Below are 27,520 nucleotides of genomic sequence, written 5' to 3' on the forward strand. Positions count from 1 at the left end.
ATTAAAATGACATTCATTTTTGAATAACACTTCTGGGAAGCAGACCTGTTTTATATTTGTACTGCAAGTTTACTATAAATGTTGCTGAAATGAACAGAATCCACTAAATAAATCATTGCCTCTTAAAAGAAGTTTTATAGTAAACTGTAAGCCAGAATATTTTTAGTCATAATACTGCCAACTTGTGCATCATGACCAATCAATGATTTTGGCTGCTGTGGTAAAAATCGTGGTTGATTTGTTTAGTAGTACCATAGTGCAAGTTCATTTCACCAATAAATGTTTGGCAGAAGTTTCTGTTATATTTATATTTTAATATTATCTAAAATCCCTAAATTATTTTTACTTTTAAAGTCTTTTCTATCTTAGATACAGAGAGAATAATTTCCTTCTTAAGAACTCTTTCTGACAACAATAGTTCTTTATGTTAAAAACTAATATTTTTATTTAGCATAGCAAATATCATGTACTTTAGAAGTACATGGACGGAATTTACATCCTTACAACTAGATTCTTGTGGTTAGTGAAACCTTCCTGGAATGGCTGATGCCTACGATTAAGTCTTAAAGAAAAAAATGAGATTTGGCAGATGAAAATGAGAGCAAAAGCATACCAGAGTTCAGGGAAAGGGAAGTGGAAGGGCAGTAAGGTTTTAAGGAGCATGAAGCACCACTGATTCTTGTCCATTGTTCCTAGGCACCTTAGTGTAGAATGCAAGTAGGGAATGAGTCAGTGATAAATAGAAGGTGGGCCAATACAGAGTGCTGCATGCACCATGCTGAAGAACACGCCTTTTATTCAGACTGAATTGGGAATCAATGAAGGATTTCAAGTGGAGTTACGATGTGTCTACTTGAGAGGTCCTTAAGCTACACACAAGGAAAATGGATTAGAAAGTGGGAGAACAGAGTTTGGGAAACTAATGATTGGCATAATCCAAGGTAAAAATGTTTGAGACAAGTGGGTATAAAAGATGATGGCCTTTTTTTTTTTTTTTCTTCTGAGGAAATCTTGGCTAAATAGTGATGACACAAAAACAGGTCAGTTACTTTTCAGAGGTATAAGACACTGAGTTAAATCAATGTCTTTGACGAAGAGTCCTGTTGATAATTGCTGTCTTACCAATAATTTGAAGATGTGTTATTTTTTGCAGGTCATTCAGTGAAAAATCACAATAAAACTGTATTTATGGTCAATTTTATATATACACTTGATGAATGTTACTGGTCACTATTTATTTCAAGAAGGCTAATTTGTCCTGAAACTAAATAAAATTAGAAGAATAATTTTAATCAGAATTTTAACTTTCTTCAGATAAATCATTTATTAAGTGGTCAAGTCAAAACAGAACTTTTGTTTGGTTGACTGATTTACCTGATGGAAACATTTCTGTTTTCATATAATTATGTCCTGGTCACAGTCCTTTAATTTGCAATAAACATTTTGGAATTTAATCCCTTCTATTTAGAAATTTCATGCAAATCCCCAGATGTTATACATGGATCTCCTATATCTCAGAAGATTATTTATAAGGAGAATGAACGATTTCAATATAAATGTAACATGGGCTATGAATACAGTGAAAGAGGAGATTCTGTATGCACTGAATCTGGATGGCATCCATTGCCTTCATGTGAAGGTAATGTTACATTTATTTTCTGGATCTATACAAATTTATCACATATTTTAATTAATTCTTTTAATAAAGCCACTTATTTTAATCAAAAATAAAGTGCTAATTTATGTAAATAAACTATTATTAAAAATACATAGAATTTTCTGTGTTCAAGGTTCATTTTGAGAACACTTCATACGATACACACACTCTGAAAACAGACATAAACAGGGCCAGAAAAGTTCAGTAGCTTATTAAGTCATTGAATTATCATCAAAAACCATGTCTGGAGTAGAGCCAGGACAATAATAGACTTCCTAATGCTCAGTAACATACAACTCTCAAACAAGTAGATTGCTCTACTAATGCCCAGAATTTATTTAAATTATATTAATATTTTAAAATACTTTAAAAGTAACTTGTATTACTAACAGGTGAGGAAACTCTCAACTGACAATGGAATTAAGTGGAAGGAAATGAATGTTTTGGTTAACAACAGGCTCAGTATGACTCAACAGTGATAATGGTGCTGGAAAATGGAAAAACCAAAAAAAAAACAAACAAACCCCAAACTCTCTTAAGTTTCGTTATGGAGGGATGTTATACGGAGCCAAAGAGTTCATTTCAACTGTGCTCTTTGCCCACCAAAAAGTATATCTGGGATAGAGTGTTCTACTTAACTCACTTCATTTTAAAAGGGAAAGTTTCAAACTATCATGGCCAAGAAGAGAGAATATAGACAGTGGCGGACTTTAAGAAATTATGCCATAAGAAGTACAGTAAGAAGCTATAGCTATAGTGTGGTGATAACTGTTTTGAGGTATTTTCAAACACTTATAAAATGAGTGAGTTTGCTTTTGATGAGGACTCCTACAATGAGTGAAACGAGGAACAGTGTTACCACATATGGTCCAGAAATCTAAACGGGTGATACTGCCATACTGTGAGAGAAAGAAGAGTTGAACTCTTAAGAGCCCTCTGAACTTTAAATCCCGTGATTCATAAATACATGTTTAAACTGTGCTTTAGTAATCCTCTTTTATAAAAAGAATAGTTAATTTTGGCTTAATTTCATACACTAAAAAAATTTTGGTTTGAGCTCACAAGTGTCTCCTTGGAAAACATATTTTTCTTCACAATTGCGTGATCTCTACTTTTAGGCACTGTTAAGAACATATTTTAGAAAAAAAAAATGAACACGAGACAGTAATAACCCACATCTCAAATCCATGTTTGGCTAATGGTGTGTGGGGTCCAACTATTTGTCTTCATGGCATTCATAGTTCCTAAGCAAAGGAAGTGCATGCACAAGTCCTTTGACATTAACTTCTACCTGAAGTATATTACTTCCAGAACCCCTCTCAAATCTACAGTGAATTTATCGAATTTATCCATCCAGTAATCAAAATGTAACTTATAAACCACTTATTTAACATCAGAGCCTTGCTGTGTATTGAAGATAAACATTACAATAAACCACCATTTCAGCTTTCAATGAATTCAAAATAAGACTCTGGGAATTTAGTTTTATTTGAACATGTAACTCTGTAGCATGACTACCCCCTTGTAGTCATCTGATTATTTCACCTCTTTTACTTGTTCACTTTGCTACCTACTTAAAAGTCTTCCTTAGCACATATTTGTTTTCACAATGAGAAATTCATCTGTTTTTCCCAAATGTGTTACTGCATTTCTATTCTTGCTTCTCTTGAACACTGATTGATTCACACACACACACACATACACACACACACACAAACCAAGACTCTATATTTATAAAGCATTTTTCTTTTATATATTTTTTTCCATTTCTCAGTCACAAATACAAGTAAAACCTGAATATTCAAGGCTATGCTTGAGGGTCCTGCTTTCTTTAGGAAAAGAGATACCAAGAGAAGGCACTGGGATTGAGTACTCCTTTTCAGAAGACAGTTCACTAATAATCAATATAAATAAAGGAAAATTCATCCAAAGTTAGTTAAGCATACACTCTCTCACCATGTTTTATTTTATTGAAATATATTTTACACTGATTAGATATAGAGAAGTCTTTCTTAATAAAAGAATTCCACTCTTTGTATGCCAATATAGCATAAACATGACTATTTTCTTGGTACAAAGCAAATATCTACTTTCTGATATAAGATGAATTCAAAATCTATGCACATCATTTTCTCTGAAATCAGGTAACTTCAAACTCTCTTTGTTGCTTCTAAATCTATAAGAAGTTTGGAACTAAATAATAAGATAACATTAAAGTAAAATAATCTACTTAAATTTTAAATACTTAAATTTTCTTCAATCTGGTCTATGGCACATACATGTCAGAGGACTGATTGAATTGTCAAAACTTTGGTCTCTGTGTCCAATAGGAACAATCTGTAACAGAAAGTTATTTACAGAAACAATCAAAGGTACCAAGAACTGTTAAATTAAAGCTATCTTTGATCCAAATCTATTTCTTCCCTGTACAGATTGGATTTTCTATTGGTTCAAAACACAGAGTGCTAACCTTGAATTAGTATTCTAACTTCAAATGACTAATGCTTGTTTCCAATAGTAGGAAAATATGGATAATCTCAAATATTATTTTGGATAAAGGTACAGGTTTGAACAATGTTTTAATAACATGATTTATTTTAAAAATGATTGTGAGTATACGAAATTAAGGTTTATCACAGGATTTATGTCTACTGCTCGAGCATAATCACCAGAAGTCCTTCTATTCTTAAAAAAATTGTTCCGTATTATTTTATTGATTTCTTAGTTAAACTCTTGTTTTTTTGTATCTCATAGCTTTTGACTTCAAAAATTGGTATTAAATTGAGCTATATCATAAGGAAAAATAATTGAAGATACATAAACTGAACTTTAATGAGTATATGAAAATATGATAGAGAAGAATGAAGTGACAGAAAAAAAGAAAAAAGGAATACATTTAAGACTCATTTGAAGTTAGTGTCAACATCAAACACTGAAGACATTTTACATAAAATAGTAAAATTTTAAAATAGTAAAACTTTAAAACTTGTATACTAAGTCACATACATATTATTTCTCATATTATTATTGCTAATCTAGATATATTATCCTGTTAGCTATAGAGATATATTAAAGTTTATTCTGTCAGAATGAAGTATAAACTTAGGAGCTGAATGGACACAGTGGAAGTATGGTATTGAGAAGAGGAAATATGTAATGAATAATTAAAACTTTATAAAATTTTATGTTTAACTAAATATACAAGTTATAAGAAAGGAACGGTGGTAGTATAGAGAAGAAGTAGGAAAATGGCAGGAGATGAGATGTGACAAGTAGGCAGGGCCTAAAAATTAAGTAAAGTAGAAGACGAGAAGCAAAAAATATAAAGTAAAGGAAAATAATAAAATATAAAAGAAAAGCATCACTTAGACAAAGACAAGGAGAAGCAGGAGAATATAAATATATGAGGTAATGGAGAACACCAAAAAGTCCATAATCAACAGAGCCAAATATTACAGAGTTTTGTCTGTTCAGTTCAATACATAATTAGGAAGCCCATAGTATGTACCAGTGACTAGAATATGTGAAATGCAAAGCATTTCTGAATTTGGACATTGGAGCTCATTGGTAGCTTTTATCAGAGCAACGACAACAAAAGAGAGGTGTCAGAAACTAGGCAGTAGTGAGTTGAAGAATAAATGTGAGACTGGAAAGTGGAGATAGCAATTACAAAATGGTATTTTAAGGATTTTGGTTTTGAAGGGGTGGGGAAATGTAGTACATTAGCTAAATTTGAACAAAGTGTTGAGAGAAGGGATTTAAACTGCAAAAGCTTCCATATCAATTTAAGAGCATGGTTGATAAGGTAAGAAAGAAGGAAGGAATAAACAATGGTTTAAAATACAGGGGGAAATGAAAGAATTAAAGCTAACCTGAATTTGAAAACAACACCTTACCATTGAAGACTAAACAAAATACTTAAATCAGTATAGATACAGATATTGTAGAGGAATGCTGGAGAGAAGTATAGGGAACTCACTACTGGTGGTCTCAATTGTTTTGTGTGAATGGAGACTTATTATCTGTTGATGAAGAGGCAATTGTTTCAGGTGACTTGAGAAAAGTGAGGAGACTATGGATCATTTACTGTGGGAAATCAAATAGTAAATAAATTGGGGGTATATAAATTGATTTCAAGCAATGCTGAATGTCCACCACAGCTTTTTAGTCCAAAATAAGACTCCAATATAAGTGGTCATATAGCTTTTCTACAATACTTAAAATGCATAGTATTTTATTTTAAAAGAAATATGGCAAAAGGATCCAATATTGAGATATAGCAGAGTTAATGGAAAGGAATGAGAAGGTGCTTTATAGATTAGGACACACTGGGCCAAAGGATGGCAAACTATAGGCTGCAGGTAAAATACAACTTGCCCCCTTTGTGTAAACAAAGTTTTATTGAAACACTGCTGTGTTCATTTGTTTATGTATTGTCTATCACTACTTTTGTACTGTAATGGCAGAGTTGAGTTGTTGCAGCAGAGACCTTTTATCTGGCCCTTTACAGAAAAGGTTTTCCAAACCCTCTGCTCTTTTATCCTATTATATAAGAAAAATGTAATGCAATATCTCAATGTTTAAGATATTAAGACTAAAGTTTATTTTCATTCATGTTCACTTTCAATGTAGATCAGAAGAGACTTTACTCATTGTATTAATTGTAAGAATCAGGTGACAGAAACACCATTTTTTTCATGTCCTTCTTTACTCACTGTGTCATTGGGAAAGAGAAAATAAAAATTCACACAATGGCTTTTAAAACTTCTCTCTAAAGTGAAAGATACTACTTCCACTTTTATTATAGTCTCTTACACAATCACATGGCCACAGTTACTTCAAAGAGAAAGGGTTGTGCAGTCCTATCAATTGTCCAAAAAAAAAGAAACCCTGAATATTCGTAAACAATCCTTATGAGAACCACAGAAACCAAAGAATAGAAGGAAAATGAAAGTAAGAATTGAAGTTATATGTGATGAGATCATTGCCAGTTATGGAAAGTCATGAAGTATGGAACGACTTTGGAGAAGAAGGGATTAAGAGCCCAGGAGATACAAATACGTCAGATGACAATATAGTGAAGGAAAAAATAAGTGACATACCAGAAAGGATACTATGATGTGTTCATTTTAATGCCATTTTGTATTATGCTAAGGACAAATAAATAATACCTACTTTTAAATGTTTGTATAAATGATGAATTTTAATGGATATTTCTACATTATCCACACATCCATTTTCTTTTCAGAAAAAACATGTAATGTTCCTTATATTCCAAATGGTGTCTACTCACCTTTAAGGATTAAACACAGAACTGGAGATGAAATCAGGTACCAGTGTATAAATGGTTTTTATCCTGCAACCCGGGGAAATATAGCAAAATGCACAAGCACTGGCTGGATACCTGCTCCAAGATGTTCCTGTAAGTTCCATTCATATCTTGACCCATTTCTTAATTCTGAAATTTCTTTTAAATGCATAAAAATGGGGACTCAATAGAACCAAATATTTGTCTTATTGTGTATATAAAGTAAGGTTGTTGGAAGTATTCCTTAGTTTTGGAAGTTGCCAAAACTCAATTTTTTTGCTACTCAAAATTAAATGTGTATGTGTGTTTATGAATGTATGTTTCCCTTGTTAATAAAGTCTTCCAATATCTGAATTAAAAAACTAGATTAAAATAATGTCATCTAACACATACTATATTAGTGATTTAATGCATTGTAACAAAATACCCCAGAAATATATTTACTTAAAACAACTAACCTTTATTATCTTACAGTTTCTATCGGTCAGGAATCTGAAAATGGCTTATATACGTAGTTGTGCACCAGACTGTCTTCTTGTGTTGCAACCAGGATCATGGCCCAGGCCACAGTAATGGGAACTGCTACACACTTTTAAACAACCAGGTCTCATGAGACCTCACTCACTATCATGAAAACAGCAAGGGGGAGATCCACCCCCATGACCAAATCACCTTCCTCAACATTGGGAATTAGAATTCAACATGAGATACGTGTGGGGACACAGAGCCAAACCATATCAATTATCTACTCACACACCGTTAACTACAGTCATATCTATTTTTTCGAAGTGAGACACTAAGTCCTGCATATATCCAAGGGGAGAGAAATTAGGCACCACTATTTGGAGGAAGGAGTGTTGAAGGACTCCAAGTCTTAGTAATTTCCTAGTGTTGGAGGTAATTTCCTAAAACCATTACACGTAGCAAAATACCACTCAAGTCAACAGAGTATTTTATTTCTGGGATGCTCCTTTACCCCTTTTTAATATTTTTCCTATCTCTACGATCAAATTTATTTTCTTTCTATCTAGCAATACATAGACAAGATGTACCACACTTAAACTATATATTCCATGAAAGAAAAATATGATAAAAATGATTGATCAATGACTTCAACTCTAATTCCTGGCATAATTCCAGTCCCTAAGAGAGGAAGCTATTATCAGTATGAAACAGATTTCAATGTGCATAAGAATTATAAGGAAAATATTTAATGATTTTATGGTTGGCTTATGACAATGTAGTTCAGCCCAAATGTATCTAAACATATATCCAACTATATTTGGATTTCAATTATTAATGTTCAACAATGAACCATTTGGCGTTCTCATGGGCAATATAAAGAAGTTGATCAGTTATATGGTTTATCAGTTTGTAATTTCATTAAATAACCATATCTAATTATCAGATGCAAGACTTTATTCTCAGGCCTGCTTCATTACTCACTGTGTCATTGAACACTTTAATGATTTAGGGGAAGGGCAGTACAAATTAACAATTGGAATGATACAGACGATGATAATGAATCTGCAATAGGGCAGATTCAGCATTCAAAGAGGATCTTATGTTCTAAGCTGAATCTAATAAGATGAAATTTAACAATGTTGATTCTAAGATCCTGGGCCTGGGTCAAATAAATTACAGTATGAATATATTAGCAGTAGTTATAAAAATTAGTGAATATTTTTATCAATTTCAAGATCTGTCTGAGCCAACTTTATGATGGAAGCACCATAAATGCTGTGAAACCAAAAACTACATTTGCAGAAGGGTAACAAGTGAAATGAGGCTATTTGAAGTCCTTCTATTCTCAGCCCTGATGAGACCCTCTGTGGGTACTAATATTTGCTTCAAGGAATCAATTTGTAAAATGGATAAAAACAGATGTAAATGTGACAAAATTAGAGAATAGCTAAATAGCTCGAGCCTGTGGTAATGATATACGTTTTTAATTATACCTCCTTTTTATTCCTCTTGGAAAGAAATCTCAGTGGACAATTTTATTTTATGACATTCTGGGAAAACCCGTAATAAGATGGATACTCATACTTGTTTTGAAATCAACCACAAGCTTTCAAATCCCTGCTCTACCATTTAATGTGAAATTCAATTGAAATCTTTAAGACACAGTTCCTGCAAATCTAAGACTCAAGCTTTCCCAATGCAGAATTATTGTTAAGCAAAGTCCAATAGTAAATAGAAACCATTCCAAATCTTTAAAAAGTGATGGGGAAAAATGTAGAATGTTACTTAAAAGAGATAAGACTAAGTAAATGTTTTAATTTCAACACTGGGAGCTTCCAATAAATAGGGAAAAAATCTATCAATTACAAGATATGTGGATTGCAGGCCAAGAAACTATACTGAAAGAAGTATCATTCACTAGTCTTTGTTAGAGAAAGACATTTAGGATATACAATTGTTCAGTTTATAATCCACATAATAAATATTTGTAGAAACTACATGAAAATTTCTCTAATCAAATACCAAAGAAAATAAATCACTGAATTTAAGAAAGAGGGAGATGAAAAAGAATATTTATATGAGTGTGTGTGTGTGTATGTGTGTATTGAAATTCTTTTTAACCTATTGCATAAGGTTTATCAAAACTTAATCAACTTTCATGGAAAACATTAATACCATTTTGTTATTGAAAGTGCTAGATGGTTGTAAATAATCTCATGAAAAGAGCAAATTTTCTGAAAAATATATAAACCTGTTAATATGATAAGCAAGATAGCACTCAAATGTATTTGTCAAAATAAATATATAGTAACTCGGTAAAATGTAATTATATTGTACCTTACTTAAACATAGTTTATGACATTAAAATTATTTTGCTGTCCAATTAAAATTGGGAATAAACAAAAAATGTTAACCAAAATCTTAACTATTTGGATATGAAGAAATATTTCTAGTGTGTTTCTCTGGTTAAATAAAGACTGGAGAATTTGGCTCAATGAATTGTTTGAGGCATGAATTAACTGTTATTTTTCTGTGTGGTATCATCAAAGAAAAATTTTTGTGTTTCTGTATATTTTTACATTGTCTTAAATAAATAGGAAAGCGCCTTATTTATTTATTTATTTAGATTTTTTCGAGATGGAGTCTCGCTCTGTAAGCCATGCTGGAGTGCAATGACACAATCTCGATTCACTACAACCTCTGCCTCCTGGGTTCAAGCGATTCTCCTGCCTCTGCCTTCTAAGTAGCTGGAATTTCAGGGGCGCACCACCAGACTGGGCTAATTTTTTTTTTTTGCATTTTTAGTAGAGACAGGGTTTCATCATGTTGGCCCGACTGGTCTCAAACTCCTTACCTCAAGAGATCTGCCTGTTTGAGCCTTCCAAACTGCTGGGATCACAGGTGTGAGTCACTGCGCCCAGCCCATGAATTCAATCTAAAACAAATAAAAACCTTAAATCCCTCAAAATACTACCTCCTTACATTGAGTTGTTCTGAGAAGAAAATGCAGGACTCTTGTTTACTGAAGAGAATAGAAAAAAAAGAAGAAATACATGAGCTAAGCAGTAACACTGACATATTTCTCAATCGAAAACCTTGTTTAATTAGCCAGAGATAAGGTATGTGTATTTAAGGGAAATACATTAAATAGGTCTGTACATTTTTCTTTCTGGAGAGCCTTCATACAAATTTACGCATCATATGATCCACAGACATAATTTCATCTTCATTAACAAAGACCTTCTCGTCACATATCTCAGTCATCAGTTCTATCATTTGTTTGACCTAGAAACCCTAATGGAATGTGTAATTATACTAAGAAGAGAATATAATTCAGTGATAAAAATTTATCTCTAATATGATTATTTGTTACAGTAAAACTTCTTTATACTTTCTTTAATTTTTGTTGCAAGTGAGACCTTGTGATTATCCAGACATTAAACATGGAGGACTATATTATGAGAGCATGCGTAGACCATACTTTCCAGTACCTGTAGGAAAACATTTCTCCTATTACTGTGATGAACCTTTTGAGACTCCTTCAGGAAGTTACTGGGATTACATTCATTGCACACAAGATGGGTGGTCACCAGCAGTACCATGCCTCAGTAAGTAAACCTCTAAACTGCTATACATGTATAAAACTTTCAAAGATCGAAGAGAGGAGGGCACTTAAGTGATTACACTTGTCTTATGTAACAGAAATAGGGCCAAGAAAAGAGTTGTTCAAGCAAAATGACCAAAATAGTTCTTTCCTATTATGAGGATTTCTTCTTGAAAATCACAGGCGAAATAAATATAGGGACTTGATGAGAATATCTATGTAATTTATACATCTTTTAATTACAAAAACTAAAGATAAGTAATATTGAATATTGATATTTCTTTTTGTACAAACCTTTGTTAGTCACTTCAGTTCGTCTCCAGTCATACATTATTTTTGGATATTTATGCAATCTTATTTAAATATTGTAAAAATAATTTTCATATACTATTTTGAGCAAATTTATGCTTCTCCTTTACTTTATTTATTTATCATTGTTATGGTCCTCAGGAAAATGTTATTTTCATTATTTGGCAAATGGATATAATGAAAATAATGGAAGAAAGTTTGTACAGGGTAACACTGTAGAAGTTTCCTGCCATCCTGGCTACAGTCTTCCAAAAGAGCAGACCACAGTTACATGTACAGAGAATGGCTGGTCTCCTACTCCCAGATGCATCCGTGTCAGTAAGTACACTGCTCTGAGATCCCAGCATGTTCATGTCTTTCTAAATAACAGAGATGACATTCTAAGACTCATCTATATTAACTGTGGCAAAATGTTTATGTCAACTTGTTTTGCCAGCAGACCTATTTCATTTTTGGTTTTTCAATTGTGTATAAATAAATATACAAATTTCTTGATAAGTACATAGTAAAATAAATTATCCTATTAATGGGCATTAGTCAAGAATACAGTAAAATAATTTGAACACAATACTTGTTGGTTAAATTAAGTCATAATGAAGCGGCATCACTCTCTGGGTAAATACCCGAGGTTCATTATCTCACACCAAGAAGATTAAGGGCATGGACACACACACGGAGTGAGTTTAGGGGCACAGGTTTAATAGGCAAAAGAAAGAGAAAGGACAGCTTCCTCTCTCGTGAGAGAGAACGGCACCTGAAAGTGAATCCCTGCCCCTGGTGGGGTGCACTGGATTTTATAAACAGCCTTGAGGAAACAGTGTCTGATTTAAATAGGGCCCAAAGATTGGTTAGACCAGGAGTGATATTTACATAATATGCCGGGAAGTTGGCCGCCACACCCTAATGTTATAAAGCAAATGGGATCTTTGCCTGGCCAGCGTCGTGTTGCCTTCTCCTTACTGTACACGTGGCTGGCAAAGAGAAGGAAAGATGCAGCTGCCATATGAACATGCCTAGTCCCAGGTGGCCTTTTCCTATTGGCACAACTGCTGGCATTCACCTTGCAAGCTTCCAGCTTGCTTGTTTATGTTTGCAGTTCAATTTTATAGGCTCCTCTTATTAGAAAGAAAAGGATTTGGGGGCTGCTTTTCATTAGAAGGAAAAATCTTACCATTGACAACTGTACCTGCATTATCTGCCTAAACAATTTTTTCTTAACTCCTATATCAATATTAATATTTACATTGGAATCAATCATTCGACTCAAAGTAATTATACAATTTTATTTTAAAATAGAAAGTAAATATAGTGATAGCCAAAAATTCATATATTCAAGCAGTGATATGACATTTTTACAGTAAAGCTATTTGACTTTCTCTAGTATATGTAAGTACAAATGGGTATTCTGGGATATCGTGCATATTCTACTCTTAGAAGGTTTCCTACAGTGTTTATTCTAATATACATTTATATCAACAGTTCCTTCTTTGTTTACATGTTGTTAATGATTGGTGATGTCACATTTTAATATTTACAAATTGAGTGGCTATGAAATGTTATAGCACTGTAGTGTAAATTTGCATTTCTTTCTTTTTTTTAAATTATACTTTAAGTTCTAGGGTACATGTGCACAACGTGCAGGTTTGTTACATATATATACATGTGCCATGATGGTGTGCTGCACCCATTAACTCATCATTTACATTAGGTATATCTCCTAATGCTATCCCTCCCCCCGACCCCCTTCCCACAATAGGACCCAGTGTGTGATGTTCCCCTTCCTGTGTCCAAGTGATCTCATTGTTCAATGCCCACCTATGAGTGAGAACATGCGGTATTTGGTTTTCTGTTCTTGTGATAGTTTGCTGAGAATGATGGTTTCCAGCTGCATCCATATCACTACAAAGGGCACAAACTCATCCTTTTTTATGGCTGCATATTATTCCATGGTGTATATGTGCCATATTTTCTTAATCCAGTCTGTCACTGATGGACATTTGTGTTTATTCCAAGTCTTTGCTATTGTGAATAGTGCCGCAATAAGCATATGTGTGCATGTGTCTTTATAGTAGCATGACTTATAATCCTTTGGGTATATCCCCAGTAATGGGATGGCTGGGTCAAATGTTATTTCTAGTTCTAGATCCCTGAGGAATTGCCACACTGTTTTCCACAATGGTTGAACTAGTTTACAGTCCCACCAACAGTGTAAAAGTTCCTATTTCTCCACATCCTCTCCAGTACCTGTTGTTTCCTGATTTTTTAATGATTGCCATTCTAATTGGTGTGAGATTGTATCTCATTGTGGTTTTGATTTGCATTTCTCTGATGGCGAGTGATGATGAGCATTTTTTTCATGTGTCTGTTGGCTGTATGTTTTCTTTATTATTATTATTATTATTATTATTATTATTATACTTTAAGTTCTAGGGTACAGGTGCATAACGTGCAGGTTTGTTACATATGTATACTTGTGCCATGTTGCTGTGCTGCAGCCATCAACTCGTCAGCACCCATCAACTCGTCATTTACGTCAGGTATAACTCCCAATGCAATCCCTCCCCGCTCCTGGGTGCTGGGAAAATTGGCTAGCCATATGTAGAAAGCTGAAACTGGATCCTTTCCTTACTCCTTATACGAAAATTAATTCGAGATGAATTAGAGACTTAAATGTTAGACCTAATACCATAAAAACCCTAGAGGAAAACCTAGGTAGTACCATTCAGGACATAGGCATGGGCAAGGACTTCATGTCTAAAACACCAAAAGCAATGGCAGCAAAAGCCAAAATTGACAAATGGGATCTAATTAAACTAAAGAGCTTCTGCACAGCAAAAGAATGTTTTCTTTTTAGAAGTGTCAGTTCATATCCTTTGCCCATTTTTTGATGGGGTTGTTTGTTTTTTTCTTGTAAATTTGATTGAGTTCTTTATAGGTTCTGGATGTTAGCCCTTTGTCAGATGAGTAAATTGAAAATATTTTCTCCCATTCTGTAGGTTGCCTCTTCACTGTGATGGTAGTTTCTTTTGCTGTGAAGAAGCTCTTTAGTTTAATTAGATCCCATTTGTAGATTTTAGCTTTTGTTGGCATTGCTTTTGGTGCTTTAGACTTGAAGTACTTGCCCATGCCGATATCCTGAATGGTATTCCCTAGGTTTTCTTCTAGGGTTTTTATGGTTTTAGGTCTAACATTTAAGTCTCTAAACCATCTTGAATTATTTTTGTATAAGGAGTAAGGAAAGGATCCAGTTTCATCTTTCTACTTATGGCTAGCCAATTTTCCCAGCACTATTTATTAAATAGGGAATCGTTTCCCCATTTCTTGTTTTTGTCAGGGTTGTCAAAGATCAGATGGCTGTAGATATGTGGTACTATTTCTGAGGGCTCTGTTCTGTTCCATTGGTCTATATCTCTGTTTTGGTACTGTACCAAACCAGTACCATGCTGTTTTGGTTGCTGTAGCCGTATAGTACAGTTTGAAGTCAGGTAGCGTGATGCCTCCAGCTTTGTTCTTTTGGCTTAGGAGTATCTTGGCAATGTGGGCTCTCTTTTTGTTCCATATGAACTTTAAAGCAGTTTTTTCCAATTCTGCGAAGAAAGTCATTGGTAGCTTAATGGGGATGGCATTGAATCTATAAATGACCTTGGGCAGTATGGCCATTTTGACAATATTGATTTTTCCTATCCATGAGCATGATATGTTCTTCCATTTGTTTGTGTCCTTTTTTATTTCACTGAGCAGTGGTTTGTAGTTCTCCTTGAAGAGGTCCTTTACATCCCTTGTAAGTTGGATTCCTAGGTATTTGATTCTCTTTGAAGCTATTATGAATGGGAGTTCATTCATGATTTGGCTCTCTGTTTGTCTGTTACTGGTGTATAAGAATGCTTGTGCTTTTTGCACCTTGATTTTGTATCCTCAGACTTTGCTGAAGTTGCTTACCAGCTTAAGGAGATTTTGGGATGAGACAATGGGGTTTTCTAAATATACAATCATGTCATCTGCAAACAGACACAATTTGACTTCTTCTTTTCCCAACTGAAAACCCTTGATTTCTTTCTCTTGCCTCATTGCCCTAGCCAGAACTTCCAACAATATGTAGAATAGGAGTGGTGAGAGAGAACATCCCTGTCTTGTGCCAGTTTTCAAAGGGAATGCTTCCAGTTTTTGCCCATTCAGTATGATATTGACTGTAGTTTTGTCATAAATAGCTCTTATTATTTTGAGATGCATTCCATCAATACCAAATTTATTGAGAGTTTTTAACATGAAGGGCTGCTGAATTTTGTCAAAGGCCTTTTCTGCATCCATTGAGATAATCATGTGGTTCTTGTCTTTGGTTCTGTTGATATGCTAGATTATGTTTATTGATTTGCATATGTTGAACCAGCCTTGCATCCCAGGGATGAAGCCTACTTGATCATGGTGGATAAGCTTTTTGATGTGCTGCTGGATTCGGTTTGCCAGCATTTTATTGCATATTTTTGCATCGATGTTCATCAGGGATATTGGTCTAAAATTCTCTTTTTTGGTTGTATCTCTGTCAGGCTTTGGTATCAGGATGATGTTGGCCTCATAAAATGAGTTAGGAAGGATTCCCTCTTTTTCTATTAATTGGAAGAGTTTCAGAAGGAATGGTACCAACTCCTCCTTGTACCTCTGGTAGAATTCAGCTGTGAATCCGTCTGGTCCTGGACTTTTTTTTTTTTTTTTTTTTTTTTTTGAGACGGAGTCTCGCTCTGTCACCGGGGCTGGAGTGCAGTGGCCGGATCTCAGCTCACTGCAAGCTCCGCCTCCCGGGTTCACGCCATTCTCCTGCCTCAGCCTCCCGAGTAGCTGGGACCACAGGCGCCGCCACCTCGCCCGGCTAATTTTTTGTGTTTTTTTTTTTTAGTAGAGACGGGGTTTCGCCGTGTTAGCCAGGATGGTCTCGATCTCCTGACCTTGCGATCCGCCCGTCTCGGCCTCCCAAAGTGCTGGGATTACAGGCTTGAGCCACCGCGCCCGGCCTTGGTCCTGGACTTTTTTTTGTTGGTAGGCTATTAATTATTGCCTCAATTTCAGAACCTGCTTTTGGTCAATTCAGGGATTCAACTTCTTCCTGGTTTAGTCTTGGAAGAGTGTAAGTGTCCAGGAAATTATCCATTTCTTCTAGGTTTTCTAGTTTATTTGCATAGAGGTAGTTATTGTATTCTCTGATGGTAGTTTGTATTTCTGTGGGGTCCGTGATTATATCCCCTTTATCAGTTTTTATTGTGTCTATTTGATTCTTCTCTCTTTTCTTCTTTATTAGTCTTGCTAGTGGTCTATCAATTTTGTTGATCTTTTCAAAACACCAGCTGCTGGATTCATTGATTTTTTGGAAGGTTTCTTGCGTCTCTATCTCCTTCAGTTCTGCTCTGATCTTGGTTATGTCTTGCCTTCTGCTAGCTTTTGAATGTGTTTGCTCTTGCTTATCTAGTTCTTTTAATTGTGATGTGAGGGTGTCAATTTTAGATCTTTTCTGCTTTCTCTTGTGGGCATTTAGTGCTATAAATTTCCCTCTACACACTGCTTTAAATGTGTCCCAGAGATTATGGTATGTTGTATCTTTGTTCTCATTGATTTCAAAGAACATCTTTATTTCTGCCTTCATTTTGTTATGTACCCAGTAGTCATTCAGAAGCAGGTTGTTCAGTTTACATGTAGTTGAGCAGTTTTGATTGAGTTTCTTGGTCATGAGTTATAGTTTAATTGCACTGTGGTCTGAGAGACAGTTTGTTATAATTTCTGTTCTTTTTCTTTTTCTGAGGAGTGCTTTACTTCCAACTATGTGGTCAATTTTGGAATAAGTGCTGTGTGGTGCTGAGAAGAATGCATATTGTGTTGAATTCGGGTAGAGAGTTCTGTAGATGTCTATTAGGTCCACTTGGTGCAGAGTTGAGTTCAATTCCTGAATATCCTTTTTACTTTCTGTCTCGTTGATCTGTCTAATGTTGACAGTGGTGACAGTGGAGTGTTAAAGTCTCCCGTTATTATTGCATGGGAGTCTAAGTCTCTTTGTAAGTCTCTAAGGACTTGTTTTATGAATCTGGGTGCCCTGTATTTTTAGGGCATATATATTTAGGATAGTTAGCTCTTCCTGATGAATTGATCCCTTTACCATTATGTAATGGCCTTCTTTGTCACTTTTGATCTTTGATGGTTTAAAGTCTGTTTTATCAGAGACTAGGATTGCAACCCCTGCTTTTTTTTGTTTGATGTTTTCCATTTGCTTGGTAGATCTTCCTCCATCCCTTTGTTTTGAGCCTATGTGTGTCTCGGCATGTGAGATGGGTCTCCTGAATACAGCAAACTGATGGGTCTTGACTCTTTATCGAATTTGCCAGTCTGTGTCTTTCAATTGGACCACTTAGTCCATTTACATTTAAGGTTAATATTGTTATGTGTGAACTTGATCCTGTCATTATGATATTAGCTGGTTATTTTGCTCATTAGTTGATGCAGTTTCTTCCTAGCATCGATGGACTTTACATTTTGACATGTTTTTGCAATGGCTGGTACTTGTTGTTCCTTTCCATGTTTAGTGCTTCCTTCAGGATCTCTTGTAGGGCAGGCCTGGTGGTGACAAAATCTCTAAGCATTTGTTTGTCTGTAAAGGATTTTATTTCTCCTTCACTTATGAAACCTAGTTTTTTTTTTTTAACTTTTTATTATTATTATTATTATTATTATACTTTAAGTTCTAGGGTACATGTGCATAACGTGCAGGTTTGTTACATATGTATACTTGTGCCATGTTGCTGTGCTGCACCCATCCACTCGTCAGCACCCATCAACTCGTCATTTACATCAGGTATAATTCCCAATGCAATCCCTACCACCTCCCGCCTCCCCATGATAGGCCCCGGTGTGTGATGTTCCCCTTCCCAAGTCCATGTGATCTCATTGTTCAGTTCCCACCTATGAGTGAGAACATGCAGTATTTGGTTTTCTGTTCTTGTGATAGTTTGCTGAGAATGATGGTTTCCAGCTGCATCCATGTCCCTACAAAGGACACAAACTCATCCTTTTTGATGGCTGCATATTATTCCATGGTGTATATGTACCACATTTTCTTAATCCAGTCTGTCACTGATGGACATTTGGGTTGATTCCAAGTCTTTGCTATTGTGAATAGTGCCGCAATAAACATACGTGTGCATGTGTCTGTATAGCAGCATGATTTATAATCCTTTGGGTATATACCCAGTAATGGGATGGCTGGGTCATATGGTACATCTAGTTCTAGATCCTTGAGGAATCGCCATACTGTTTTCCATAATGGTTGAACTAGTTTACAATCCCACCAACAGTGTACAAGTGTTCCTATTTCTCCACATCCTCTCCAACACCTGTTGTTTCCTGACTTTTTAATGATTGCCATTCTAACTGGTGTGAGATGGTATCTCATTGTGGTTTTGATTTGCATTTCTCTGATGGCCAGTGATGATGAGCATTGTTTCATGTGTCTGTTGGCTGTATGAATGTCTTCTTTTGAGAAATGTCTGTTCATATCCTTTGCCCGCTTTTTGATGGGGTTGTTTGTTTTTTTTCTTGTAAATCTGTTTGAGTTCTTTGTAGATTCTGGATATTAACCCTTTGTCAGATGAGTAGATTGCAAAAATTTTCTCCCATTCTATAGGTTGCCTGTTCACTCTGATGGTAGTTTCTTTTGCTGTGCAGAAGCTCTTTAGTTTAAAGAGATCCCATTTGTCAATTTTGCTTTTGCTGCCGTTGCTTTTGGTGTTTTAGACATGAAGTCTTTGCCCATGCCTATGTCCTGAATCGTACTACCTAGGTGTCCTCTAGGATTTTTATGATATTAGGTCTAACATTTAAGTCTCTAATCCATCTTGAATTAATTTTCGTATAAGGAGTAAGGAAAGGATCCAGTTTCAGCTTTCTACTTATGGCTAGCCAATTTTCCCAGCACCATTTATTAAATAGGGAATCCTTTCCCCATTTCTTGTTTCTCTCAGGTTTGTCAAAGATCAGATGGCTGTAGATGTGTGGTATTATTTCTGAGGACTCTGTTCTGTTCCATTGGTCTATATCTCTGTTTTGGTAACAGTACCTTGCTGTTTTGGTTACTGTAGCCTTGTAGTAAAGATTGAAGTCAGGTAGGGTGATGCCTCCAGCTTTGTTCTTTTGACTTAGGATTGTCTTGGAGATGTGGGCTCTTTTTTGGTTCCATATGAACTTTAAAGCAGTTTTTTCCAATTCTGTGAAGAAACTCATTGGTAGCTTGATGGGGATGGCATTGAATCTATAAATAACCTTGGGCAGTATGGCCATTTTCACGATATTGATTCTTCCTATCCATGAGCATGGTATGTTCTTCCATTTATTTGTGTCCTCTTTGATTTCACTGAGCAGTGGTTTGTAGTTCTCCTTGAAGAGGTCCTTTACTTCCCTTGTAAGTTGGATTCCTAGGTATTTTATTCTCTTTGAAGCAATTGTGAATGGAAGTTCATTCCTGATTTGGCTCTCTGTTTGTCTGTTACTGGTGTATAAGAATGCTTGTGACTTTTGCACATTAATTTTGTATCCTGAGACTTTGCTGAAGTTGCTTATCAGCTTAAGGAGATTTTGGGCTGAGACAATGGGGTTTTCAAAATATACAATCATGTCATCTGCAAACAGACACAATTTGACTTCTTCTTTTCCTAACTGAATACCCTTGATTTCTTTCTCTTGCCTGATTGCCCTAGCCAGAACTTCCAACACTATGTTGAATAGGAGTGGTGAGAGAGGGCATCCCTGTCTTGTGCCAGTTTTCAAAGGGAATTTTTCCAGTTTTTGACCATTCAGTATGATATTGGCTGTGGATTTGTCATAAATAGCTCTTATTATTTTGAGGTACGTTCCATCAATACCGAATTTATTGAGCATTTTTAGTATGAAGGGCTGTTGAATTGTGTCAAAAGCCTTTTCTGCATCTATTGAGATAATCATGTGGTTCTTGTCTTTGGTTCTGTTTATATGCTGGATTATGTTTATTGATTTGCGAATGTTGAGCCAGGGATAAAGCCCACTTGATCATGGTGGATAAGCTTTTTGATGTGCTGCTGAATCCAGTTTGCCAGTATTTTATTGAGGATTTTTGCATCGATGTTCATCAGGGATATTGGTCTAAAATTCTCTTTTTTTGTTGTGTCTCTGCCAGGCTTTGGTATCAGGATGATGTTGGCCTCATAAAATGAGTTAGGGAGGATTCCCTCTTTTTCTATTGATTGGAATAGTTCTAGAAGGAATGGTACCAGCTCCTCCTTGTACCTCTGGTAGAATTCAGCTGTGACTCCATCTGGTCCTGGACTTTTTTTTGTTGGTAGACTATTAATTATTGCCTCAATTTCAGAGCCTCCTATTGGTCTATTCAGGGATTCAACTTCTTCCTGGTTTAGTCTTGGAAGAGTGTAAGTGTCCAGGAAATTATCCATTTCTTCTAGATTTTCTAGTTTATTTGCGTAGAGGTGTTTATAGTATTCTCTGATGGTAGTTTGTATTTCTGTGGGGTCAGTGGTGATATCCCCTTTATCATTTTTTATTGCATCTATTTGATTCTTCTCTCTTTTCTTCTTTATTAGTCTTGCTAGAGGTCTGTCAATTTTGTTGATCTTTTCAAAAAACCAACTCCTGGATTCATTGATTTTTTGGAGGGTTTTTTGTGTCTCTATCTCCTTCAGTTATGCTCTGATCTTAGTTATTTCTTGCCTTCTGCTAGCTTTTCAATATGTTTGCTCTTGCTTCTCTAGTTCTTTTAATTGTGATGTTAGAGTTTTAATTTTAGATCTTTCCTGCTTTCTCTTGTGGGCATTTAGTGCTATAAATTTCCCTCTACACACTGCTTTAAATGTGTCCCAGAGATTCTGGTACGTTGTATCTTTGTTCTCATTGGTTTCAAGGAACATCTTTATTTCTGCCTTCATTTCGTTATGTACCCCGTAGTCATTCAGGAGCAGCTTTTTCAGTTTCCATGTAGTTGAGCGGTTTTGATTGAGTTTCTTAGTCCTGAGTTCTAGTTTGATAGCACTGTGGTCTGAGAGACAGTTTGTTATAATTTCTGTTCGTTTACGTTTGCTGAGGAGTGCTTTACTTCCAATTATGTGGTTAATTTTGGAATAAGTGTGATGTGGTGCTGAGAAGAATGTATATTCTGTTGATTTGGGGTGGAGAGTTCTATAGATGTCTATTAGGTCTGCTTGCTGCAGAGTTGAGTTCAATTCCTGGATATCCTTGTTAACTTTCTGTCTCGTTGATCTGTCTAATATTGACAGTGGAGTGTTAAAGTCTCCCATTATTATTGTATGGGAGTCTAAGTCTCTTTTAAGTCTCTAAGGACTTGCTTTATGAATATGGGTGCTCCTGTATTGGGTGCATATATATTTCGGATAGTTATCTCTTCCTGATGAATTGATCCCTTTACCATTATGTAATGGCCTTCTTTGTCACTTTTGATCTTTGATGGTTTAAAGTCTGTTTTATCAGAGACTAGGATTGCAACCCCTGCTTTTTTTTGTTCTCCATTTGCTTGGTAAATCTTCCTCCATCCCTTTATTTTGAGCCTATGTATGTCTCTGCGTGTGAGATGGGTATCCTGAATACAGCAGACTGATGGGTCTTGACTCTTTATCCAGTTTGCCATTCTGTGTCTTTTAATTGGAGCATTTAGTCCATTTACATTTAAGGTTAATATTGTTATGTGTGAACTTGATCCTGCCATTATGATATTATCTGGTTATTTTGCTCGTTAGTTGATGCAGTTTCTTCCTAGTCTCGATGGTCTTTACATTTTGGCATGTTTTTGCAATGGCTGGTACTTGTTGTTCCTTTCCATGTTTAGTGCTTCCTTCAGGGTCTCTTGTAAGGCAGGCCTACTGGTGACAAAATCTCTAAGCATTTGCTTATCTGTAAAGGATTTTATTTCTCCTTCACTTATGAAACTTAGTTTGGCTGGATATGAAATTCTGGGTTGAAAATTCTTTTCTTTAAGAATGTTGAATATTGGCCCCACTCTCTTCTAGCTTGTAGAGTTTCTGCCGAGAGATCTGCTGTTAGTCTGATGGGCTTCCCTTTGTGGGTAACCCGACCTTTCTCTCTGGCTGCCCTTAAGATTTTTTCCTTCATTTCAACTTTGTTGAATCTGGCAATTATGTGTCTTGGAGTTGCTCTTCTCGAGGAGTATCTTTGTGGCGTTCTCTGTATTTCCTGGATTTGAATGTTGGCCTGCCCTACTAGGTTGGGGAAGTTCTCCTGGATGAAATCCTGAAGAGTGTTTTCCAACTTGGTTCCATTTTCCCCTCAGTTTCAGGCACCCCAATCAGACGTAGATTTGGTCTTTTTACATAATCCCATACTTCTTGCAGGCTTTGTTCATTTCTTTTTCTTCTTTTTTCTTTTGGTTTCTCTTCTCGCTTCATTTCATTCATTTGATCCTCAATCGCTGATACTCTTTCTTCCAGTTGATCGAGTCGGTTACTGAAGCTTGTGCATTTGTCACGTATTTCTCGTGTTATGGTTTTCATCTCTGTCCATTTGTTTATGACCTTCTCTGCATTAATTACTCTAGCCATCAATTCTTCCACTTTTTTTTCAAGATTTTTAGTTTCTTTGCGCTGGGTATGTAATTCCTCCTTTAGCTCTGAGAAGTTTGATGGACTGAAGCCTTCTTCTCTCATCTCGTCAAAGTCATTCTCCGTCAAGCTTTGATCCGTTGCTGGCGATGATCTGCGCTCCTTTGCAGGGGGAGATGCGTTCTTATTTTTTGAATTTCCAGCTTTTCTGCCCTGCTTTTTCCCCATCTTTGTCGTTTTATCTGCCTCTGGTCTTTGATGATGATGGTGTTGTACTGATGGGGTTTTGGTGTAGGTGTCCTTCCTGTTTGATAGTTTTCCTTCTAACAGTCAGGACCCTCAGCTGTAGGTCTGTTGGAGATTGCTTGAGGTCCACTCCAGACCCTGTTTGCCTGGGTATCAGCAGCAGAGGCTGCAGAAGATAGAATACTGCTGAACAGCGAGTGTACCTGTCTGATTCTTGCTTTGGAGGCTTCCTCTCAGGGGTGTACTCCACCCTGTGAGGTGTGGGTGTCAGACTGCCCCTGATGGGGGATGTCTCCCAGTTAGGCTACTCAGGGGTCAGGGACCCGCTTGAGCAGGCAGTCTGTCCGTTCTCAGATCTCAACCTCCGTGTTGGGAGATCCACTGCTCTCTTCAAAGCTGTCAGACAGAGTCGTTTGCATCTGCAGAGGTTTCTGCTGCTTTTTTGTTGTTGTTTAGCTGTGCCCTGTCCGCAGAGGTGGAGTCTACAGAGACAGGCAGGTTTCCTTGAGCTGCTGTGAGCTCCACCCAGTTCGAGCTTCCCAAGTTCTTTGTTTACCTACTTAAGCCTCAGCAATGGCAGGTGCCCCTCTGCCAGCCTCGCTGCTGCCTTGCGGTTAGATCGCAGACTGCTGTGCTAGCAATGAGGGAGGCTCGGTGGGCGTGGGACCCTCCCGGCCAGGTGTGGGATATAATCTCCTGGTGTGCCTGTTTGCTTAAAGCTCAGTATTGGGGTGGTAGTTACCCAATTTTCCAGGTGTGTGTCTCAGTTCCCCTGGCTAGGAAAAGGGATTCCCTTTCCCCTTGCGCTTCCCAGGTGAGGCGATGCCTCGCCCTGCTTCAGCTCTCACTAGCCGGGCTGCAGCAGCTGACCAGCACCGATTGTCCGGCACTCCCTAGTGAGATGAACCCAGTACCTCAGTTGAAAATACAGAAATCACTGGTCTTCTGTGTCGCTCGCGCTGGGAGTTGGAGATTGGAGATGTTCCTATTCGGCCATCTTGCTCCGCCCTTCTCTCCTTCACTTATGAAACTTAGTTTGGCTGGATATGAAATTCTGGGTTGAAAATTCTTTTCTTTAAGATTGTTGAATATTGGCCCCCACTCTCTTCTGGTTTGGAGAGTTTCTGCTGAGAGATCTGCTGCTAGTCTGATGGGCTTCCCTTTGTGTTTAACCAACCTTTCTCTCTGGCTGCCCTTAACATTTTTTCTTCATTTCAACTTTGGTGAATCTGACAGTTATGTGTCTTGGAGTTGCTCTTCTTGAGGAGTATCTTTGTGGCATTCTCTGTATTTCCTGAATTTGAATGTTGGCCTGCCTTACTAGGTTGGGGAAATTCTCCTGGATGATATCCTGAAGAGTGTTTTCCAACTTGGTTCCATTTTCCCCGTCATTTTCAGGCACACCAATCAGATGTAGATTTGGTCTTTTCACATAATCCCATATTTCTTGGAGGCTTTTTTCATTTCTTTTTACTCTTTTTTCTCCACCCTTCTCGCTTCATTTCATTCATTTGATCTTCAGTCGCTGATACTCTTTCTTCCAGTTGATCGAATCCGTTACTGAAGCCTGTGTATTTGTCACATATTTCTCGCATTATGGTTTTCATCTCTGTCAGTTCTTTTAAGGTCTTCTCTGCATTGATTATTCTAGTTATCCTTTCATCTATTCTTTTTTCAAGGTTTTTAGTTTCTTTGCGCTGGTTACATAGTTCCTCCTTTAGCTCTGAGAAGTTTGAATGACTGAAGCCTTCTTCTCTCAACTCGTGAAAGTCATTCTCCATCCAGCTTTGTTCCGTTGCTGACGATGAGCTGCATTCCTTTGGAGGGGGAGATGCGCTCTGATTTTTTGAATTTCCAGCTTTTCTGCACTGCTTTTCCCCCATCTTTGTGGTTTTATCTGCCTTTGGTCTTTAATGTTGGTGACATACTGATGGGGTTTTAGTGTGGGTGTTCTTTCTGTTTGTTAGTTTTCCTTCTAACAGTCAGGACCCCCAGCTGCAGATCTGTTGGAGTTTTCTCGAGGTCCACTCCAGACCCTGTTTGCCTGGGTATCAGCAGTGGAGGCTGCACAAGATAGAATATTGCTGAACAGCAAGTGTTGCTGTCTGATTCTTGCTCTGGAAGCTTCGTCTCAGGGGTGTACCCCACCATGTGAGTTGTCAGTCTGCATCTAGTGGGGGATGTCTCCCAGTTAGGCTACTCAGAGGTCAGGGACCCACTTGAGCAGGCAGTCTTTCCATTCTCAGATCTCCACCTCCATGCTGGGAGATCCACTGCTCTCTTCAAAACTATCAGACAGGGGCATTTACCTCTGCTGAGGTTTCTGCTGCTTTTGTTTAGCTATGCCCTGTCCCCAGAGGAGGAGTCTACAGAGGCAGGCCGGCCTCCTTGAGCTGCAGTGGGCTGCACCCAATTTGTGCTTTCCAGTGGCTTTGTTTACCCACTTAAGCCTCAGCAATGGTGAGCACCCCTCCCCCAGCCTTGCTGCCACCTTGTAGTTAGATCTCAGACTGCTCTGCTAGCAATGAGGGAGGCTCTGTGGCCGTGGGACCCTCCTGTCCAGGTGTGGGATATAATCTCCTGGTGTGCCGTTTGCTAAGACCCTTGGTAAAGTGCAGTATTAGGGTGGAAGTTACCTGATTTTCCAAGTGTTGTCTGTCTCAGTTTCCCTTGGCTAGGAAAAGGGATTCTGTTCCCCCTTGCGCTCCCCAAGTGAGGTGATGCCTCGCCCTGCTTCAGCTCTCGCTGATTGGGCTGCACCAGCTGACCAGCACAGATTGTCCAGCAATCCCCGGTGAGATGAACCCAATACCTCAGTTGAAAATGCAGAAATCACCTGTCTTCTATGTCCCTCATGCTGGGAGCTGGAGGCTGGAGCCATTCCTATTTGGCCATCTTGGGCGTGCCCCCAAATTTGCATTTCTTTTACCACCAGCTGGATTTAGAATATATATTCACAGTTTAATTGGTATTTAATGATTCTAATCTTTGGAAATGCAGTTTGATTTTTTTTTTATTTATTTACCTTTTTGGGAGTTTTGGTATTATTAGTTGGAATCATCTTAATAATTCTGAATATAAAATCTCTTTTAATTATATGTAATGCAAATGCATTCTCTTTGTGGCTAGTACTTTTCTTTCCTTTTTTATGCATTATGAACATAAGTTGCTCATTTTACTACACAATAGTCAATCTCTTTTCATGATGAATGTTTCTTGTTTCTATTTAAAGGAATATTTCAAAAACACAGAGCCACTATACTATTCTTTATTCTAAAAGTTTATATGTTATCTATTCTTTTCAAATTTTAAAAATATTTTGTGTTGATTTTTTCATGATAATGGCTGTATTTCATTTCTAAATAAAATATGGTAAACTCAACATTTCCCTAACAATTTTTGTAGCACCTTTCTCATACAGTATATTTTTATTGTATATTTTGTACATTGTGCATGTATATACACACACAATGACTATTATTCTGAATATTCTCCACTATTAGTAAATAATTTTTTAACCAGCATTTCAGTAACCCTCTGTTGAATTTTATTTATTTATTTTATTTTTTGTCAGAATCTCACTCTTGTCACCCAGGCTGGAGTGCAATGTCACAATTTTGCCTTGCTGTAACTTCCACTTCCTGAATTTCAATTAAGATAGGTTTTTAATAAGTATGGATATGACTTTTCACTCTAATAATGACCTTTCACCCAAGTATTTTTGCTTCATCAGTTTCTTTTTTGTGTCTCATCATTCAGTGTCAAATGATACCATTGCTTTCATTTTTTCTTCATAGATTAATTGAGGCTAATAATATGCCTTGATAAGATATGCAATTTCTCCTGATATTGAACAACTCAATCAAGGTTTATGCTTCTTGCTTTGGTTTTGGAGCTGATTGTAGAGTCAACTACTCTTTTCTTTCTTTCTTTCTTTCTTTCTTTCTTTCTTTCTTTCTTTCTTTCTTTCTTTTCTTTCTTTCTTTCTTTCTCTTTTTCCCTTCCTTCCTTCATTTCTTTTCTTTCTTTCTTTCTTTTTCTTTCCATCTCTTTCTTTTTCTCTCTTTCATTCTTTTTTCTTTCTTCCTTTCTTTGTTTACCTTTCTCTTTGTTTTTCTTTTTTCTCTTTCTTTATCTCCTTTCTTTTTCTTTCTCTTTTTTCTCTTCCTTTCTCTCTCTCTCTCTTTCTTTCTTTCCTTCCCTCCCTCCCTCTCCCCCCCTCCTCCCTCCCTCCTTCCCTTCCTTCCTTCCTTCCTTCCTTCCTTCCTTCCTTCCTTCCTTCCTTCCTTCCTTCTGTCTCAAGTTTTTCTGGCTCAAGTTATTCTTAAGAATGTTTCTAT

At 36.7% G+C, this 27,520-nt stretch overlaps 1 protein-coding gene across 4 annotated transcripts in view; it reads left to right on the forward strand.

Moving 5' to 3' along the window:
* CFH (complement factor H) overlaps positions 1–27,520 on the forward strand; it is a 120,219-nt gene that overhangs the window by 25,705 nt on the left and 66,994 nt on the right. For all 4 annotated transcript variants that reach the window (XM_005540297.4, XM_005540298.4, XM_005540299.4 and 1 more), the window contains exons 6-9: positions 1,469–1,639; positions 6,906–7,079; positions 10,844–11,038; positions 11,485–11,661. In XM_005540297.4, the coding sequence (XP_005540354.3) occupies positions 1,469–1,639; positions 6,906–7,079; positions 10,844–11,038; positions 11,485–11,661 (717 nt within the window). The remainder of the gene's footprint in view (positions 1–1,468; positions 1,640–6,905; positions 7,080–10,843; positions 11,039–11,484; positions 11,662–27,520) is intronic.

Source organism: Macaca fascicularis, chromosome 1 (genome assembly GCF_037993035.2).
Source record: "Macaca fascicularis isolate 582-1 chromosome 1, T2T-MFA8v1.1".
Taxonomy (NCBI): Eukaryota; Metazoa; Chordata; class Mammalia; order Primates; family Cercopithecidae; genus Macaca; species Macaca fascicularis.